The sequence below is a fragment of the Strigops habroptila genome, chromosome 5 (genome assembly GCF_004027225.2).
Source record: "Strigops habroptila isolate Jane chromosome 5, bStrHab1.2.pri, whole genome shotgun sequence".
Taxonomy (NCBI): domain Eukaryota; kingdom Metazoa; phylum Chordata; class Aves; order Psittaciformes; family Psittacidae; genus Strigops; species Strigops habroptila.
This window is the reverse complement of record NC_044281.2, coordinates 8,714,454-8,735,256: the sequence shown is the minus strand read 5'-3', so window position 1 is coordinate 8,735,256 and position 20,803 is coordinate 8,714,454. Positions and strand designations below refer to the sequence as shown.

The 20,803-nt window shown below is 41.4% G+C and overlaps 2 protein-coding genes across 13 annotated transcripts in view; one reads left to right on the top strand and one right to left on the bottom strand.

Moving 5' to 3' along the window:
* The window catches only part of STAT1 (signal transducer and activator of transcription 1), a 29,075-nt gene extending 11,809 nt beyond the window's left edge, over nt 1-17,266 (top strand). For 4 of the 12 annotated variants that reach the window (XM_030488347.1, XM_030488344.1, XM_030488350.1 and 1 more), the window contains 12 exons: nt 1,039-1,068; nt 1,151-1,244; nt 2,134-2,175; nt 2,649-2,732; nt 3,303-3,401; nt 3,902-4,037; nt 5,868-5,923; nt 7,038-7,132; nt 9,344-9,483; nt 10,796-10,981; nt 11,639-11,714; nt 12,178-16,166. In XM_030488347.1, coding sequence (XP_030344207.1) covers nt 1,039-1,068; nt 1,151-1,244; nt 2,134-2,175; nt 2,649-2,732; nt 3,303-3,401; nt 3,902-4,037; nt 5,868-5,923; nt 7,038-7,132; nt 9,344-9,483; nt 10,796-10,981; nt 11,639-11,714; nt 12,178-12,361 — 1,222 coding nt within the window. In that variant the 3' untranslated portion in view covers nt 12,362-16,166. Of the gene's footprint in view, nt 1-1,038; nt 1,069-1,150; nt 1,245-2,133; nt 2,176-2,648; nt 2,733-3,302; nt 3,402-3,901; nt 4,038-5,867; nt 5,924-7,037; nt 7,133-9,343; nt 9,484-10,795; nt 10,982-11,638; nt 11,715-12,177 lie in introns of all 12 variants that reach the window. The other 8 variants (XM_030488341.1, XM_030488342.1, XM_030488343.1 and 5 more) reach the window with 7 other exon arrangements.
* Nucleotides 16,110-20,803, bottom strand: part of GLS (glutaminase) — a 67,630-nt gene continuing 62,936 nt past the window's right edge. The window contains exons 16-18 of the mRNA XM_030488354.1: nt 19,819-19,895; nt 19,605-19,668; nt 16,110-19,410 (exon numbers count right to left, since the gene is read on the bottom strand). Of these exons, the coding sequence (XP_030344214.1) occupies nt 19,254-19,410; nt 19,605-19,668; nt 19,819-19,895 (298 nt within the window). The 3' untranslated portion in view covers nt 16,110-19,253. The remainder of the gene's footprint in view (nt 19,411-19,604; nt 19,669-19,818; nt 19,896-20,803) is intronic.

Below are 20,803 nucleotides of genomic sequence, written 5' to 3'. Positions count from 1 at the left end.
GAGCTCTCTACTGCTAAGTCAGCCTAGGCTCAGAGCAGCACTTGTGCTTTTGCAGTGCACGTGCTGCCTTTCTCTGTTGTGGGAGTTTCACTTGGGCTAGCACTAGATGAAAACAGAGAATTGAAATCCACTGTTTCCAGTTGTGTGGAATTCAGTTGTCTTTTAAATGTCTCACTTTTTGGGTAGTCCCTAGTGAAGAATAGCTGTCTTACAGCTATCTTTGAATTAAGGGTATAAGCAGTCTACCATTAACGTATCACATCTTCCCAAGTAGTGAAAAGCTTACAGGAATCTAAGCTGACTACTACCAATGTTTTGTAAGCAAGTTCAGCTTTTTATAAGCAATACAGTTCAGATGAATTTAGCACTTACTGTAAGGACAGGGAAAGAAATGTAACAGGCTCTCCAAAATAACAACAGTGGACCTGCTTTTAAGAAAGTAGGTGGATTTTTGTCTTGCCATTCAAGTCTTTCGGGGGCATTCTGTTCATTTGAAACAGCTCTGGGGTCCAGAAACTTGCATGGAATAGGGAAAAGAAAAAGAAATAGAAATTCTTCTGTGGGTGGATGTTGGGGCTGAGGCTTTGAGAAGTGCATCAGATAAAATGCAAGTCAGTAAAATCCCAAGGGGTGGGAAAACAGATTGAAGTGGCACAGCAATTTATTCAATAAGTTGTATGGCTTGAAGGCAGATTTAGAATAACAGTACTATATAATTTTTTCTCAGAGCAAGAGTTAAAACCTTCAGTTTTAAAAACCTTCAGCAGTAAAAGAAAGGACTTTGATTATAAACCTCCCATACCAAAATTTAAGCCTCAGTAAAAGACACCCTGTGTAGCGCAATATTTATGTTGACTGCATGAACCAATTGCCTCTTCTTTTGCACTTTGTGCACGTTTCACAGAAGCATTTACCACTTCTCAGTCTGCTCTGTCAGTCACTAAAACACACACACACACACACACACACACACACATTTTCTGTCTGTGGCAGAATCTTTTAAAAGATTGTTATTTTGTCTTTTTTTCTTTTTGACAGAGATGTAACTGAGAAGAACTCAGTCAAAGGGTATGTGGCATCAGTTTGGTATATTCATGTTGGGTTCTTTCAATGAATTGGAGACTCAAATCTTTCCTCTCTCTTTGTGAAGGTTCAGGAAATTTAATATTTTGGGAACAAGCACAAAAGTAATGAACATGGAAGAATCTACTAATGGAAGTCTAGCAGCAGAATTCAGGCACTTGGTAGGGGTTTTTTTTCTTTTATTAACACATCCATTTAATTGTGTGGGTAGAGGGTGTGGTAGGAAGGAGACAAATTGGTTTTTTATTATTGAAGTCATAGTTTCCTTTTGTATTAGAGGAACTGTGGTCATGTCTGCTTTTTCATTCTTCTTCCCTTTTTGAAATCTTTAGCCTGTTTCAATTGAAAAGCTACTGCTTTTGTCACTGAAATAGGGCCAGAAATGGAAACAAGAGTATTTGCTGCCATACAGTTTATGTTGCAATGAGTTCTTTGGAGGAGTAAGAAAAATAAGCTGAGAAATGCTTTTCTGGGTCTTTAAGAGGAAGGGCCATGGGTAGGAAAGCTTGGAGTAGTTTAAAGAGTTTTGAGTCTGGAAGGTGGAAGCGGGCAGCTACAAGAAAGTCAGTGCCTTCAGCAAACTATACAACACTTCTGATCTGCAGATTGTGAGATAAGTCAAATTGGTTCCACCATTACAACATGAAAGGAAAAATGCAAGTCCTGAACCAGTGAACATGGAATTTTCCCTTCCTCCCTTCATTGCCCAGAACAGACACTCTCTGAAGCTTATTGTCCATTTCAGAGGGTACTTCGATAAACCAGTATTTCATCCAATCCTTCCTAATTTCACACTGCTTCTGTTCTTATGTAAAGACATCACATCATAATGGTGCAATATCTATTTTCACGGCTGAATGGTTTATAAAATAGTAGTTACCTACGATTTAATCCTTTGGCTTCCACAGCTTAGAACCAAATAGAGTCAGACACTAGTGCAGCAAGTTTGCATACAGTTGAACTACCAGAGCATGCAAACATTTCCATCCTCTACCACTTTCATTTATGGCTGACATAAATGACAGGGTTTTTTTTTTTGTTCATTTGCAGCAACTGAAAGAACAGAAAAATGCAGGAAGCAGAACAAATGAGGTAAGCAGCACTCACCTTGTTTGTAAAACTTTTATATAATACGAAAAAGGTATTTAAGACAGTGCTCTGTTCAACCCCACAAGGAACCACACGGGATGACAGACTAGTAGGAGACAAGTTGAGTGTCTAAGAAATGGTGTGTGTAAAAGGTGTCTATAAATGAGAACTGCTGCCAGAATGGTGTCACCTCAGGGCTCTCCTTCACTGGCATCTAGCTTTGGCAGGACTTTCTGGCAAGGACAGTTTTTCTATGGCTTCCAGGTGGAGCAAAAAAGTGCCCAGAGAGTACCCATTCTAACAGGCAGTTTTAGGAAGTCAGCATCGTCACTTGACTTTGACCTGTAAACTGTTTCTGAGGTCTAGAGCAAGTCATCTTGGTCAGAAAAGGTTTTTCCTTTGTGATAAATCCTCTTACCTTCCCCACAAACAGTTTTCAGTCCCTGAAAGGTTTGTTGGCTTTGTTTGTTTTAAAGGGTCCTCTCATTGTAACAGAAGAACTTCACTCTCTGAGTTTTGAGACGCAGCTGTGCCAGCCTGGCTTGGTAATAGACCTAGAGGTATGTCTTAGATGAAGCAGATGGACTTAAATTCCTGTATGTCACTCATGCTGACAATCTAAATTTTTTTTTTTTTTTTTTTTTGGTCTTTGGGTTTTTTTGGGTTTTTTTTTTTTTGAAGTACTGGGATATCAAGCATTTTCAGTTATTTCAAATATATGAATGACACTTCACAACATCTCTGCATAGACACATACACTGAGAATGCTTTCAAAACTCTGGGTAAATGGGAATAGATGTGCTTTGCAAAGTGTCTGATAACCAGCCCTGTGTCTTAAGCGCTCTAGGTATCAGTTTCCATTTATTTCAAAAGCGATATGCTATGAACTTTACCATTATTGTCTGTGCTATCATAACTGACACTAAATGAAAGTCTTGATCAGACAAAAATCACATGAGTCTTTCTAATAATTCATCATAGTAACATTTTCACTCCTACACACAGACTTTGAAAAGTTAAGACAATGCAAGCAAGGAATTACAATGGAATTGAGTTTGTTGCTAGTCTAGAGGAGGACTTCAGGAGCAGTACAGGGTAGCCTAACATGTTTCCTTTTGTGTCGCTTTCAGACCACATCCCTCCCCATTGTTGTGATCTCAAATGTGAGCCAGCTTCCAAGCGGATGGGCTTCTATCTTATGGTTCAACATGCTGTCTACTGATCCCAAGGTATTTAAAAAGAAAATGTATCAATCAGAAATACTATTTGCTATTTTCAAGCATGGTCTGTATACAAGTGGGTGCTGCATTTTTTTCCATGCAGATAACTGTTAATGGCTTTCAGGTATAGAGAGAAGCACAGTGGCTTACTTCCCTATGCTAAACAGAGCAATATTTGAAACCCACATAAGGATACTATACATTGTATTCAGCATATACAGTACATAGTGAGAAGCCAAATAAACATCCAGGAATTCAAATACAGCATACTTGAGTAATCTAGGAATTCTGCCCACTGTGAGAAGGCAAGTCCAAAGCAGAGTCATCATCCCAGAGATTGCTTTTCCTGGTAAACAGTGAGAATAGCAACTTCCTTTGCAGAGTTATCTCAAACTGACATCTATTGTTAAGTCTGCATTTTGTTTCAGCATTACACGTCTTTAAATTCAAATGCCATTCCAAAATTAATGTTTATGGACTATAGATTGTATTTTCCCCTTCCATTCCAGAACTTGTCCTTCTTTCTGAATCCACCTTATGCAAAGTGGTCTAAACTTTCTGAAGTTCTGAGTTGGCAGTTTTCTTCTGTAACAAAGAGAGGACTTAACGCCGATCAGCTGAGCATGTTGGGAGAAAAGCTACTTGGTATGGTCTGCTTCCATCACAGTTGGCCTGTTTGAATTGAAGCTAGTTCTACATCATTTCTGCAGTCTATTTTAAGTTGTCATTTCTTCTCATACTTTCCCCCCTCCTCATACAATATCACTTTATAGCACTGAAGTGGTTTCCAGTTTTCAGTGTGGTAGAGTTTGTAAAGGAAGGTCAGGTCATGCAAAAAATCTGCAGTTCTAACTTAGGAGTTCTGTGCATTAGGGCAGTGCAACTGGGGCTGCTTCCGCCTTTGGAAGAGCTACTGCATGTGTTGAGTCAATCTTGGAGGTGGCTGTCTGTTGTCTTTATTTTTTTGGTTTTGATTTTAGATCCATCTGCATTAATTTTAGCTTCATGCGTGCCTCCAGCTACAGTAGGGATTTTCTCCACATAAACAGAGGTACAGCATCAAAATGCAAACACTATGAAACTATTAAGGTATATAAGATCTATCACCTCCCAGACAAGAGTCCTTAGTAAAAGCCTAATCATCCATGAGTTTTGTTTCCAGACTCTTTGCCTGATAGGCAGCGCACTTGACATTGCTACTGAGTGTGCATAGTAGACTCTAGATAAAAATACTGTTGATTCAGTATATTCCACTACCCTTAAGTTTCAGGAAGCATTTATACTTAAAGGGGTTTGACATTAGTGGGTCTCGGTGACAAGTACAGCATTCCAGTGTCTAATTCCCATCGTCTGATGTCTCCAAGACACGATATGTGACAAAAAGCTTACTGATTTAATAGATTACTTTTCAAAATTCCACAAGGAGAGTAATTATTTTTTTTGTTTAATTAGCCATCATGAAGACAAAGTGACCACTGACATATTTCTGGGGACAACTTGCATTTCAGAGCTTAGAGATTTTGTCAAGCTCTGGTAACACTAGGGATGCTATTTAAATCTTATCTCTACAGCTAGAAGTATTTCACTACTGAAAAAAATCCAGGTATTTGAACATGACATATTTGGGACTCCTTAATGGAAGGGGACACAGAAGCTAACAGGGTGCCAGGATACAACTCGCTGTTTTTGTGATGTGAAACTTGACAGAATCTTGGTCTCTTAGCATTAGCAGCATCAGAAACAAATTTCCCTAACCTGATTTATTTCTACAGAGATTAGAGGGAAAAGCAGCATATTTCTGACTTTATTGAAATCCATAGCATGATACGTAATGGAAGGAATTTGGCTCCAAATACAATCAGGGTCCACGAAGGTTTAGCTACAGTAGTTGCAGCATAGTATTCTCTTTGTGGTTTGGCTGTGGTTTGTGAAACACTGTTGACATAAAAATGAGGCAGGGAGGAAATGATTGCAACAGGAGTGAGATGAGTCTGTGGTGGGGCAGACCTGGGAGTCAAGAGTTTCTGGGGCAAAAGCTTACAAGTCACCAAAACTGAGACAGGAGAGTACTTAATCTGGGAAGGCTGTTGTAGGGCCTGCTGAGCTCCTACAGAAAAGCTTACAGGTTGCAGTTTTCTTGTTTTGCAGAAGAGATGTGCAAGATTTCAGTCCCCTTCCTGGAAACATTTTGAAAGTGGCAAGTGTTAGGTGTATCACAGTGTAGAAAGTGTGAGAATGAATTAATACATTTGTATTAGAATGCATATATTTGATTATTCTGATGCAGTGAACTCCAGAGGGGAACTTTGCAAGTTCTCCCTGCATGAGCTGTGAAAATACAGTAGCCTTCCATTTCTTTTCTTTCTTAGTCCAGCAACTTACAGTTGTAAACACTCAGAACTTAGTGCTCTAAGTACTTTCCTTTCAGCCTAAGTAACTTATAGGACATGACTGAAGTCAGTTTATTCTGTCCAGGGCCAACAAGTGGAGGATCTCACGATGGCCTTATTCCTTGGACAAGATTCTGCAAGGTATGAACACAGTTTAAGAAAATTGGGATGGAAGAGGGAGTGTTGTCTTGGTTTGTTTGGATTTTTTTTCCAGGGTGCTGTGTCGGTAGTGTACCCTAGTTATTCTAGAGCTTACATGGTTGTGGGAGGTTTTGGTGGTGAGGTTTAGGTAGCAGCAGAAAGAGGAAAAAGGGCTCATAATAGCAAGGAGTAGATGATTTTGAGATTGCTTTTGAGCCACGTAAACTACATTGAAAGATTCATTTTCCTAACACAACATTTTAATTATTAATACAGTTGCTGTTAGTAGTTCTCCATTTTAGCTATTACAGAAAATGTAAAACCAACCAAAACAAAACCAAACAGCAAGATGATCATAGGGAAGGATGTTTCTGAGGCCAGGGGCAACTGGAGTAGGGTGAGAATTAACATAGGATGACTAGGAGGGTCAGCACAATGACAGAAAAATACATCATAAGATTTCATAACCCCGGCTGCATCCAGACAGGATGACTCTTCACGTTTTCTTTGGCTTTAGATCCTAAACTGGCATCACTAAGCAGGTGATGGCAGCAGGCAGGAGCAGACTATGGTGAAAGAGCAAAGCTCTTGTGACCTACAAGCACTCAAATTCATTAATATGGGTGTCTCATGGGGAACTGAAATCAAGAGTCTGAACAGAAAGTGTCTCTAAGCTGTTCTGCTAGCCAGCCTGGTTGAAAGCCCGATGGAATGGGTTGGATGCCCAAGAGCTCTGATAAACACAGTGCCCAGGCAGGAACCAGCACCTTTTCTCTACTTTTAAACCAGAGTTGTTGCAGGAGAGGTGATGGATCACGTGTTTGTGGGTACTGTAGGCCTAAACAGGCATTTCTGTCACATTGCCTCTTGCCTTAACATTCAGTACGTGCTTCATTCCCAGTAGTTTCTGTCCTTCTGGAGTAGAGAAACAGAAAGGGGGGAAAAATTGTAAGAGAATATGGGGAGGAGGGGGCAGAAGAAAGAGGGAAGAAAAATGCTAGAACAAGTAGATACTGGCAGGATTGAGACCTTGCTTCTTTCTCTCTGCTTAACAAAACTCATGTTTCATTACCTTTGTTCTCCCACCCCTGCCTTTCCATGTTCTGAATTTCAGGAAAATATAAATGATAAAAATTTCCCCTTTTGGCTGTGGATTGAGGGAATCCTGGAACTTATTAAGAAACACCTCCTGTGTCTTTGGAATGATGGGTAAGTCCTGACTGAAGATAAAGATCTGGTCATTGCCTTATATCTCTCAGTTAGGCTAGAAACTGCATCCTCAGGTCATGAGGTTATTTATGCAGATCTAATAAAGGGGAGCTTGGAACTAGAAAAATCTGAGGCAAATGAATTTTAGTAGTGAGGAAGCCTCTAATGAGGCAACCGCTTAAAGCAAAACCAGCAGATGACCAAGCTGTCCCATCTAAGTCACAGAGCAGGGCTTTGAATGGTAGGTATTTTTTTTGCTTCTGCTCCCACTATAAGTAGGTTCTTTCCACACCCTAGAACAGAGCCTCTTCTCCGTTTGATGGGGAAGACCGAAGTACAAAGTCATAAAGTGGTCATCCACCCTTAAAAACGGAACACAAAAACCCTACCCACAGGCCTATTGTGAGCCTCCTGTAGATGGCAGCATGAACATCTGTATCTGCAGTGAGTCCAGGAAGTAGTCCTTATAGAGTGTTATTAATTAGGAAGGCCCTGCCAGATGGAAAACCAGTTCCATTTGCCCTTTACTGTAGGTTTAGTAAACTTTCAATTCTGGTATCGCCGATTTCAGAAGTAATTGCTGCCAAAACCAGGATAAGCCAAGGTCACAATCCTGTGTTTTAGGTTTAGCTACATTATGAAACCCTGGCAATAGCACACTCACAGTGGAGCATCCTTGTATCCCACAGTTTTCAGGATCTACAACAGCAGGGTTCTGTCTTGCTACATTCAGGAGCAGGCTGCAAATTATTACCCCCTAGTTTTGTCAAAGTCTCTTTTCACTGCCTAAAACCTACATATTTCTTAGCTAAACGGACTCCAGTGCAGCTGGAGCTTTTGTCACCATTACTGAAGCAGAGTTGCAATTCTGTCTTATTCGGTGTTCTGCCTCAGTATGCCTGCCTGCCTACAGGATTGTTTTTGCATGTGGCTTTCATAGCATACAGTCTCGAATAAAGGTCATTTCTCTCAGGTACGAGGACAGTCCCCTGTTTAGGGTTTAACAGAAAGAGGTGGCGCAAGTCATATCCTGAATGTAATCAAAACCAGAGATTTAGTGCTGTTAGTTTTTCCTCTCTCAGCTGGCTTTGTTGGATAGTCAGAGATCTTTGTTTCCTAGAAAGGCAAAAAGGGAAACTGAAGGGAAAGCTTGCCGACTGCAAAGATACTTCAGTGGGAAAGAGACAAGTAGTATATTCTATAGTATTCATTAGGATAGAGACTCCCTTTCTTTACAAAATAATAAGTATTACAGCCTCAAGAACACTTGCCTTTCTTCATACTTGAAGGGTGGGAAGGCAAGAGACTTTGATTATACATAGGATATTTATTACCGAACACATTTAATACCTAAAAAATGCCTTTAAAAAAAAACAAACACAAACAAGACACCATAGAACACGACTTCTGAAATTCTAAGCAAAACCATGATTATTTAGCAACTTCTGTGCAAGAAGCACTTTCTCTAACTTAATGCACAGAAGGACAGTAGTAACACCCAAAACTTCATTATTGATGAAGTGTTTTGAGGAATAAGCAGCACTGTAAATAAATTCTGACCTTTTTAAAGAAGCAGTTGGGGTATGACCAGGGTTATGCCCTATTGCTGGCTTGGACAACTCCCTCCCCAGTACCTGTGCAGACCAACAATCCATTTCTTAGAGTTACCAGCCACCTTGCTCACACAATTATATCTGCTGACCATGGTGATTCTGGGGGGGTGGAAGTCACACAAACATAATAGCTCATCTAGATAACATGCACCAGAAATTAAACAAGCTCCACACCTGTATGAATGCAGTCTGGTGGCTAGCAAACTTGGTTTCATCAGCCAAAGAGGAGAAATGACTGTTCCTTGATATACTTGTGAAGTTAAAACTGCTGGCTGGGATCTGACCATGTTACACATGTACAGCTTTACTTCTGCTTCCACAGCCCAGCTTTTATTCTGAGCTCAGAAAAACATTCGTATAAGCCACCAGGCTGAAGGAGAAGTGCTGAGGGAAGCTGTGGCAATTCATGGCTTCCACACAGTAGCTCAAGCTGTCAGTCCTACTGCTAGCTTTCCAGCTATTCTCAGGACAAAGCCTTCTGCAAGGCTTTCACAAGTACTTCAGCACTTTTAAGTGATAGAAGCTTTTTAGTTCTCCTAGCTAGCCAGCACAGGTTTTCTGTTGAGGAGTAAACTCGACTTTGTTTTCAACATTACAGCTGCATCATGGGTTTCATCAGCAAAGAGAAAGAACGTGCTTTATTGAAGGACCAGAGTCCAGGAACATTTTTACTGAGGTTCAGTGAAAGCAGCAGAGAGGGAGCAATCACATTTACCTGGGTAGAAGGATCTCAAATTGGTAAGTCAGTAACAGAGAACAACTTTGTCTTCAAAGTACAAGCTTACATCAGAAGAAGTCATCTTTATGCTCTTCTCTTCCACACTGAGAACCAATACAGTACACCACCTTAGGAGTCCCAACCCTTACAAGAAACAGGCCACAAGCAACAGCATACACATACCTTAGCATAGCTCCTAAGCCACACCGAATTAATTGTTCAAGGTTTCAGGTAGGACTAGTAACTCAGGTACTGCTTCTAGCCTGGAAGTTTGTTGAGGACAGGCTACCTAGGCTGTCTCCCCTGCATCCATAGGTTCTTTCTTAGCAAGACACCTTTAGTACACACACACCTGCATCTCCCTCCAAACACATAGCACCTCATGCATCAGAGATTGCTTTTGTGGGAGAAGCTCACTACAGCCACATTCAGCCCTCTGCATTATTGTTCTCTCCCTCTATTTCACCTTGTGGACAATACTCTTTCTCAAACAGCTTTCTTTAAACTCATGGCCCAACACGTTTGTTTCTTCCCATATTCTCCCTCGGCAAACCGCAAATTCACTTACTTTTCCGAGCAGTTCTCCTTCCTCCTATTTCCAGAAGGGCTGATGAAAAGCTTCCTACTTTAACTAGCTGAACTCTTCTCACCCTCTTTCAAGGAAGCCTAGAGACTTAAAAGCTGCAAAAAGATATAATCTCCCCCATATCCAATGAAGGTTCCTCCCTTATCACACTGCTTAAATCAACCCCACCTGCCAGGGTAGTATAGCTGTTGATGTTTTACTTAGATGAGCTCAAGATCTTCAATAGCTAGAGGAGACGCTCCTGAATGGTTTCTTTCCTTTTGCTTCCTTCATGCCTGAGATATCTGGAAATTAAGGAAAGAGGGATGATAGTATTTGGAGTATTCAGGGAGACTTTATCTGTCTTTATGCTTCACAAGAGCTCCAAGTGGTGCATTAGGATCAAACTTCCTAATAGGCAGTAGACTTTGAATGACATCAGTTGGAAGAAGGTTGAAAAGGTAGCACAACTTCAATTAGTTAATGAAATATTGCAGTTAATTTCCACAGACAAGTCACTCCAGTCATTCCAAACACAAAATACACAAAGAGCCACCACTGTATGCTGTCCCTGCATATGCCTTCCTATCCCACAGAACAATTTTGCTCCCTATGACAGTCATTAAATACTTATCTGCTGCACAGTAGGTGACACCTAGGTAAACCTTTTGCTTACATGACTTATGAATTTGTGCAGCTTTACTGGACAGTTACAGAAAACAACTTTGAAACCACCTTTTAAGAGTGGCTGCTTCTCTCACCCACAGAGCCCCAGTTCCATTCGGTGGAACCATACACCAAGAAGGAGCTCTCTGCTGTTACTTTCCCTGACATCATTCGCAACTACAAAGTGATGGCAGCTGAAAACATTCCTGAAAATCCACTGAGATTTCTGTACCCAGATATACCCAAAGACAATGCCTTTGGCAAATATTACTCCAGGCCTAAGGAGGGTAAGTGCTGTAAATGACTCACACAGTGTGTGATGTTTGTTCTGGAGGTACTCGTGCACTGTGTAATTTCTGTGGCATAGAAAGAACAGTTGGCAATTGGAGTGAATGTCTTGGCAGCCTATCCCAAGCTTGAGTGCCGCTCAGCTGAAAGGTGAGAACAGGCACCTAAGCTTTAGTAGGTTAAGTAAAGGTCTGGTTTTACAGAGGCACAACACGAGATTTAGTCAGATCAAAACCTGAAAACATTACTGTCACTGGCCCTCTAATTCAGCTTTCATAAGAGCCTGTGAGATACTTCAGAGATGCAGGTTCTTGCTAACAGCTGGACCCATGACTCATATCTGACTATTACACAGGACTGATCCTGGCTGTGTGGGCCTGGCAGGATGTGTTGATACATCAAACTTAAGGGGAGGTTTTGTTCCCCATTTTCTGTAGGGGAAAAGCAAAAAGGAAAAGCTGACTAAAAAATGGAATAAAGTCATCTTAGTGCTGTAAAATGCATAAGAGAGAGACGTGCGCATTATCTGGGTCACAGGCTTTATTTTTGGTGCAATAAAGATGGCAGTGTGAAGTAAACTTGCTAAAAAAACCACCAGCAACAAGAAAAAAACCCACTCAAAACCAAGCTTTTATTCTTTTTTCCCCTCCTTGAAGCACCAGAGCCTATGGATTTGGATGGTCCCAAGGGACACGGCTACATCAAGACTGAGTTAATCTCTGTATCTGAAGTGTAAGTTTCCACAGAAATGCTGGGTTTCTAGGAGCTGATCATAACTTTTTTGCTATAGTTCATGTGTCTTCACAGTATTTAAAGTGTAGGTGTCCCTGTCAAATCTGTCCTCTTTCTCTTTGAGGATCTGATCATATCATATTCATGCAGTGCTGTGTTTGAAAGACCATTTTTAGGTAAAAACCTGAGAAACTTACAGGTGGTTGTACTGGCAAATGATTTCATGAAAAGCAAGTTCTTGAAGACTTGTTGGCCTTGTTTGATTAGAACGTAGATCAGAGTAGTCCCAGGTTTCATTTAAAGCCATGCTGGCTTTGCAAAGCATGGCATATTGCTCACTGGCTAGGTCTTCTTCACAAGAGACCTTATTAGTGGCCCTTCTGGACTCAGAGCTAGACATGATAGCCCAGCTGTGCCTCACTTCTTTAATGAAGGTTTGTCCTTACTCTTCGCCTTCTATTAGCCACCCTTCCAGGCTCCAGTCTCCAGAAAATCTGCTCCCCATGTCTCCTGAAGAGTTTGATGAGGTGTCTCGGATGGTGGGCCCAGCAGAGATTGACACTGTGGTATGTATCGTAATCCAGCCTTTTGCAGGAGGGTTGAGCCACAATTTGCTTTTTTCCTTTTTTTCCCTTTCAAATGCATAGGAAAAGCTGGGAATCCAGCGTTAGACTGGGATTGCTGTCAGCTGTTGTTTCCACTTGTTTGTGAGGATGGGGATAGGGATGAAAAACAGGAGAACAAAGCTATCTGTATATCTTTCAGGGGGAGGGAAGGCAGGAAGGGATGAAGGGAGAACGCTGTGGTCCTTTCTGTGGGGTCTGGGTTAGGAGGGAAGCTGGAGCAAGTGTGCGGCTTGGCAGTGTTGCCTTGCCAAGGCTGGCAAGGTGCTGCCTCTTAACAGAGCAGTCATCCCTTTGGGGTGTACTTCAGAAAAATCCAATCTCGCCCCCATAGTAGTTTCATCCTAAGATGCAAACCTGGTGCTATTTGGGGAGGACCTGCTTGTGCTCTGTGAATAGCAAAAACTAGAGCATTAGGGCTCTACTTGGCTTGTTTAGTTGACATTTGCTTTTCTTGTTGCAGATGTGTTCAGCGTATTCAACTTAAAAGTTGAGCTTTTTACTGCATCATTAACATCGCTGATTAGCTTATGCATCTTGCTCTGCAGCCAATGGCTCGGTGACATGCTTCACTTCAGTTCTTTGGTTTCTCCACCTGAAGGTCCAGTAGCAATTTTTAACTAATGGGAATATAAACAGCAGTCTGAGTAGCCTCCTTCCATACACTTCTTTTGTTCAGAAGTTCTTTGTTAAGGAATTTTCAGTTAGTGAGATACCACACCAGAGTGGAGGAAGAGAAGAAGATAGGAATGAGAGGTCCTCAGGAAGAGTGATAGGAATAACATGCATTTTTTGTTTAATGGAATTAGTTAAATGTAATGTTTAAAACAGTTGGCTGTACATAGGCGGCTTCACAGGGAATTTGGTTCTTTTGCAGAGGTTCTGTTCAGAGAGCTTACACCTTCTGCATAACTTCTTCTGAAGAATTTCATAGCTTTGAATTTTCATGTGTCACAGAAAGTAGAAGAGGAACACTCTGCAGGTGTATGCTACACTGAATCCATCCTGCTGGAGCTTGTCCTGCTTTTATCTTTTCTAAGGGCATGGCATACTTAGAAAACATTAGCCAGAACATTATAGAATCCCAGACTGGTTTGGGTTGGAAGGGACCTTAAAGCTCATCTAGTTCCAAACCCCTGCCATGGGCAGAGACACCTCCCACTAGACCAGGTTGCTCCAAGTCCCGTCTAGCCTGGACCTGAACACTGCCAGGGATCCACAACTTCTCTGGGCAACCTGTTCCCGTGTCTCACCACCCTCACAGTAAAGAATTTCATCCTAATGTCTCGCCTGAATCTTCCCTCTGTCAGTTTAAACCCATTCTCCCTTGTCCTGTCACTACATGCCCTTGTAAAATCCCTCTCCAGCATCCTCGTAGGCCCCCTTTAGGTACTGGAAGACTGTGAAAAGGTCCCCCCAGAGCCTTCCCTTCTCCAGGCTGAACCAGCCCAGCTCTCTCAGCCTGGCTCCAGAGCAGAGCTGCTCCAGCCCTCGCAGCAGCTCCATCCCTCCTATGGACTTGCTCCAACAGCACCATGTCCCTCTTGTGGTATTGCCCCAGACCTGAACACAGGACTGCAAGGGGGTCTCATGAGAGTGAGATTTCATTTTTGTTTGTTTCCTAAGGCAAGGTCTTCTTGCATAGGATATTCAGCACAGTCTTCCTTAGAAAGAGCACTTCTTAGGACACCACCTTAAAGCTGCATTGTCACATTCTGAGATTGCAACTCCATGTGTACAATCAAGACTAAAGCCTCCATAGTCTGCAGTTGTGCTGTCTTGCACTTGCAGCACCAGACAAAACGAGAAACTACCCTTAAAGAGTGCAAAAGGGGTTGACGTGTGTTTTTACTCACTGTGCTTAATCCACCAAGGCGAGGATCTGGTCAGCTTGTATCTTTTACAATAATACATGCTCCATTTAGGTTATAACAAGTGGAATGGAACTTTTCTCATGCACTATGAACCAGGGCATTTATTTAACTGTTGATTTGAATAGCTACAAGACCCTACAGGTTTTGATACTGAAGTGATTTTGCAATTAGGAATAAGGCACAGGAAAGTAAAAGTAGTTCAATTTAAATGGAATAACGGCTGCAGGATAGGCAGTCTTTAGTACGTAAAGGATGAAGTTGTGCTTCCACCAGAGGAGGAACAGATTTGTTTCTCTGCATGCTTGAAGATAATTAACCATTCACAGTTAAGAGGCAAGGTTGTCTTAAGTAGCTGATCTCTTGGACTAGGGGCATGTATTAGTCCAGACTGCTCACTAGCACACGGCTGAGCACAGGGACTGCAGAACACTGGTACTGGATCCCACATGTTCAGGTACAGGCCCTGCTCGAGCTTGGACAAGATGACCTCCAGCAGTCCCTCCAATCTCAGCCCATCTGTGACACAGTTGCTCCTGCATCTTCTCACTCCACTGCTGTCTATGCCTAATGCTGGGGAGGGCAGCAGCGGCCAGTGAGCCTCAGGGGTGGCAGAGCTGCTTCTCCACCACTCAGAAATGCTAGATTGATCGCCTGCTGCTTTGAAGTTAAACAACTAGTTCAGTTTAGCGTTGTGCCCAGGAAGACTGATGTGCCCCCTACAAAACTCAAGAGAAAGAAAACTGAAAGGACCTAGAGCACGTAACATACGTATTTAAATGGAAAGCATTGCTAAATGGACTTGGTTTTGGTGCCCTGTGTTACAGAGGTTAACAGTACGACACAATATCACATGCGGTGACTGAATGCCTTTATCTTTCTGTAACTAGCTGAATGTGTATGTTTATTGTAATACAAAAATCAAACACTTGTTTCTTGAGCTACACATTGTACTCATGTTCTACATGCAACAGTTTGTTTTCATTACTTTTATACTTCAATTTTATCAATCCTGGTGAAGTTTTCTAGTGAGATTTAAAGCCATGGCCTTATTCATGGCTTTGTCTTTACACAGTCCATAGTTCTAAAACCTGTTTTTTCCCCTGATGGAATAGCCTTTTGCCATTTTAAATAAATGGAACTGTCACAGTTGACAGTTTTGTCCTTTCTCGTGTTTTGGCTACTGCTATTGCAATGATGATGTGTCTGCCAATAGATTACTGTCTATCTCATTTTAAACTTGTTTGTGTTATGCAACAGTTAGAGCGGTGAAGCCCATGGCAGTACTGATGCTTTTAATTCACTGCACTGGTCTGCCCATCTGCATTACAGAGGTCTTGGAAGGTGGCTGTTAGAATGATTTATTATTATTACTTTTCTTCCCCAACCAAACTTCAATAAACCAGACTTGAATTTCTAGCTTGAGTTCATCAGTAGGATAACTAACTGACCTACAGCTAAACTTGGTAAGCCCTCAAGCTGGGCCACTGCTGCACCACTTTTCACTGGGGCTATTGAGTGCCTCACACTTGTCAGGCTTTTATATTAATGACACAGCCAGAAGTATAATAAAGGAACGAAACAGTTGGTGAGGTGAAGGATAGCAGGGGTGAAGAGTAGGCAGGAGAACGGCAGAGCTGTTGAGGGCACTTGGCCAATCCATGTAAGAATCCCATTAACAAAAAGCGATCAGTGAAAGGACGCAGAAAAACAAAGCAAAGCTACATCAGATAAACTCATTCTAACTTCCTGTAAGTTTTGCACAACAGAAATGGCCAAAGGAGGTTTTCCTGGACAGCCTTCCCCATGACCGAAGGCTTTACTTCAACATCAGCCACACAGATAACCAGTAAAACCCACCACAACCATCATCTTGGTATTTCCATTTATTATGCTGTAAAAAGCAACACTATCTGGATTTTATTTCTTAAAATAAATAACTTTCATTTTCAGAACCAGTACAGCTCAAGTTTAGATTCATTCATGGGAAACTGCTAGAAATACATTCATCACTGTCTATTCCCCACAATACCAAATCTAAGAGTCAAGATCAGCCCAGTCAGTTACAATGACCAGAAGTACACTGCCAATAAGTATAGTCACTGATAGTCCAGCTCTGAAGCAAAAAAATCTGGTACAATACATTTTGTTCACAAAGATAGGCCTAATTAATGCTAAGACTATCACAATATTTCTGAGTACAAAGCATTAAGTTAGCTTGACGATTTTAGGTTGTGATACAGAAGAAACATACATGACATAAAAACAAAGGAGTGGGGGAATCCTCTTTGGAGCATAAGGAAGTCAGCGGTTGATAAGATAACCAAAAGCTATTTACGATAAAATCTACATGTCAGTGTCATGAATTCTAAACAGCCAAACCAATGTACTGCATCTACTGATATTTATAAATATAACGCCATGTCTAAATAGCTGCATCGCTGAATTGGACATTACAAAATAATCCATCTTCTCACAATGAGAAAATACTAAAACTAACCAGCAAAAATGCACTGAAGCTAGGACCGGCTAAAAGCACTCGGTATGATTCAGGAAAGCATTAAGGTTAGGGACAGCCACGATCCGTAAATGTTAACTCAGTTAAAATCCTTCTTTTGGGTTGGTTTGGTTTGTGTGTGTTTGGTTTTTAATATACTTGTATTATATAATATACCTCTATTTTAAAAATGCCAGTTCAAGCAATGCAAATTTCAGTTAAATAAAGCTGAATCAGGTATTTTTCTGAGAAGCTAAAGGATATGTCTTAATGGGAAATAAAATGTGGAAGAAGTCAGATTAGCACTGAGATACAGACTATTTAACTAGAATCCATCTGAAAATATTCCTCTATGCTAAAGTTGACAGAGAAAACATGCTGGGATTTAGTTCAGGGTGCAGCAGGGCAGAGGCCTTGTGCTACTTGGTGACTGATATGGCTCAAAGAGCCACAGGGCATTTCGTGTAGTTCTTGGTTAGAAGTGGGGAGGCTGTGATACAGGATGTGAAAAGAATGGGTTAAAAGCCTTCAGAAAAATAGCTGATCTCCAGGAAAAAAAAAAAAAAGGGAGAAAAAACAAACCACCAAAAAACCCAGCTTAAGAACAGAAAGACTGATGAGAAGAAGTGTTTGATAACCATACCAGTCAGCTTCAAAATGCTATGTTGGGCCTTTCGACTTTCAGACTCTTCCAAGATTCCACTGTCATGAGGACAGTCGCTGCTCGTGATGAGTATCAAGCACTTTTCCCTGTGGTGTTTGCTCCCTGTCGGGAGGCAGTATGGCATATACCAACCAGAGCCTGTACAGGAACTCGAGAGGGTTTACTCTCAGCCACGCTGACCTGCTGGGTCACTCTGGAGAAGTTACTTCTCTCTATGCCTTAGTGTATTCATTGGCAAAAGGAGGATAATGTGGTTCAGATCATCTTTATAAAGTGCTTAGGCCATTCTAGAAAGGATTTGGGCATTGTTTCAGGAGGATTTTGGTGCCTCAACACAAAAAATTTCAACTTTGAGATCTACTGCTGGCTTGTACACTATGCGCTAGAATAAAAACAGCCGCACACGCAACTCTCAAACACAATCTCCTTTTCCATGTGCTAAACGATTCTTGCCTGAAATTCTTGTGCTAAAACTCTTGCCTATGTGCACACCTGTGGTTTTTTGTGAATATCCAACTCTGCAGTGACTGCTCGCTTCAGAGGTTTTGTGCCGCGGTACCGGCAGAAGCAATTGCACGTGAGATAGGGAACAAGTAACACCATACTTCTGCAAACAACAAGTATCTGCAGTGACATTTCCCATGATGGGGCACGTGCCGAGCTGGCTTCAGTGGCAAGGCAGTAAGTGCCACTGTTCACCACAAAAGGCATCACCTACTTGTGCTCCTGATGCTGAACAACGTGTTCTGCACCAGTGGAATCCCACCGGTGCAATATCCTGCTCCCTGGTTGATGGTAGTGCAAGAAGAGAACATACCCAAAATTTGGCTTATCTCCTGCTCTGCTCACGCTTTGATTGGCTCTATGCTCCTTAAAGCTGTTTCACTCTGTGCTCCTTATCGCAAGCCTAAAGTAAGTCAGATCTACATGCAATATTTGGTTTAGTACGTCGCCTTTCACATACTTCCATTCCCCTCTCTGGCTCCTGGTGCAAGCACCAAGAACAGCACACGAGCCCCACCGGGGGGTTCTGCAGCTTGCCAAGGCTTGCCGTAGTGCAAATGTACCTGCTAGGAACACAACTGCATAGAGTGGAAGCACCCGCTTCCCCCAGTGACAGGGGAAGTACTTTAGCAGCTGAACATGGAGAGAGAGGAGGGAGGCGAGACAAAGAGAACTGAAAGAAACTCTTCCAAAACAAAAACCTCACTACACGCTCTTTGATGTCCCATTCCCCTATGCCATTTGGTCAAAAAAACCTTAAAACAAATTCCCTGACAAGACTATCTAAGAACAAGTCTAGACCATTGACAACTGTCATCTATATACTCTGTTGATATTTATATTATGTAAACAAGGTGGATTTTTTACTTAGGTTTATTTTCCCGAAGATAAGTGCAGATCCTTACTCAACACACCCAGCCTAAATCTACATCAGCATCCTCAGCTTGTGAAAAACCTCACTGACGCTCAGACCTGACAGTACTCTGGCTCACCTTGGCCATACTGGAAACAGAGGCTATAGGAAACAAAAACTCAGCAGAAAAAATCCTGACCACAGACTAGAGTTCACATAGAACACAAAAATAAATTAAGTAGTGCACAGTAAAGCCAACGACAGCTAAATATTTTTATACATCAATTATATGCAGCATGAGGTAATATTGCTCACATTATGGAGGGAGATTCTTAGTTGGTTTTGTTTCTTTAGAGAGAGATTGGATTTGTCCTGTGCGTATAGAAACTCCTGTAACATAACACTGAAGTAACAGAGACTTCTGTAAAATATATACCACTATCAGATAGAAACACACACGCTCTTCATTACTTATGTATACCACAATTAAATAGGTGATTTGATTCTTAGGATCTAGCTGAAGATGATTATAGTAAGCCATCTAGATTTTTATGAACCGTTCGGTTCTCCTTCCCGTTGTTGGAATCCTCTGATGGTGTGTATTGGACCTGATATTCTTGAAGAATTTTAAACACATCGTGGTGTCCGAAATGTAAAGCTTCATCCATAGGAGTGTTATTCCACCTACAAGAAGGAGCACAGTATTTCCAAGATCAGCACTTAAGCGCAGAGCCAAAAGCACCAACAACCTAGTTCTTTACATACTGTGCTAGTAATTCTCAATACATTCCACTCTTACTTGGCAGACACCTCTCCTTACGGGGGCTAGAGAAATGCTATTAGCGTCTTTCCTTCAAACTGGCAATAAAACCACTCACCTGTCTTTGGGGAAAGGATTCACTTTGCATGCTTCCAGTAGGAATTTAACAACGTCCACGTGTCCTATAAGAAAAATAGGCTTGTGAGTGCATATATCTATGCATATACATACAAAGATTTTAAAAGCAGGTATGCATGTAGAGTGAAGATACTCTAACAAAAGCTGACCACACTCTATTAACAGATAGCAAACAACATCTGAGGAGACATTACCTTCTGCGGCTGCTACATGCAGGGCTGTTCGTGAGTCATAGTCTCTTTGTTCCATATCCATTCCTGACAGAGCAAATCTAAAAAAAACAAACAAACATATGTTACAAAAAAACATCTTGCATAACTAAAACAAGTTACCAAACTAGCATGGAACAATACCCCTAAGCTACAACAATGAAACTTCTGTTGCAAGAGGATACAAACGGTATCAAGAGCCCATCGTACCTTCAGTTGTAATGAAAGGGGCCCTTACGGCTTTGGCTTTAACTTTCTGTTCTCTAATTGTTAAGAAAAACCAAATGTCTTTGCAGGAAACATAATAGTCAATATATCTGATTTAAAACCTCACATGGACAAGCTAAGTCATATAAGGCAAATTACATTTATGCCACCCGAGGAAATCCAGGGAGGGCTCCCAAGTCTGAAAATCCTACATCCAGGAGTTAAGGTATTGGCAGAGTTCTTTCATCACACTACAGTGCTCTGGGACAGCAGAGTTAAACTATACATGTTTTTCCATCCACTAACTATATTCAGGTATATTCTAGCTAAATTAATACATTCATTTAGTCTCCTACCATTATTACTTTAAACGTTGCCAGATTCTATTCCAGATTTAAAAAGCAAAGCTAGTTTTCCTAACCCCTCCAACAACAATGCCTGGATCTTTGTGGCAGTTTCCGAACCGAATTATAAAGCAGGTGAGAGTACAGCTAGGATTTTCTGCCATGACTACAAAAAAAAAAAAAGGTTAAGGAAACTTATTTCACTGTGATCCAAAGAAACAAAAAGCGATGGGGTTGCAGGACAGTGTGAGGATACCTTTGTGATGGTTTGTGTCGGGTTTTTTTGTTTGTTTGGGGTTTGGGTGAACATACTCAGTCTCCAGCACAGCTGGGATGTTCCTGACATAGACACAGTGCATATGCATATCCATAAACAATAACAGCAGGTACCAAACAAGCATCATTCCTATTCCCAACCC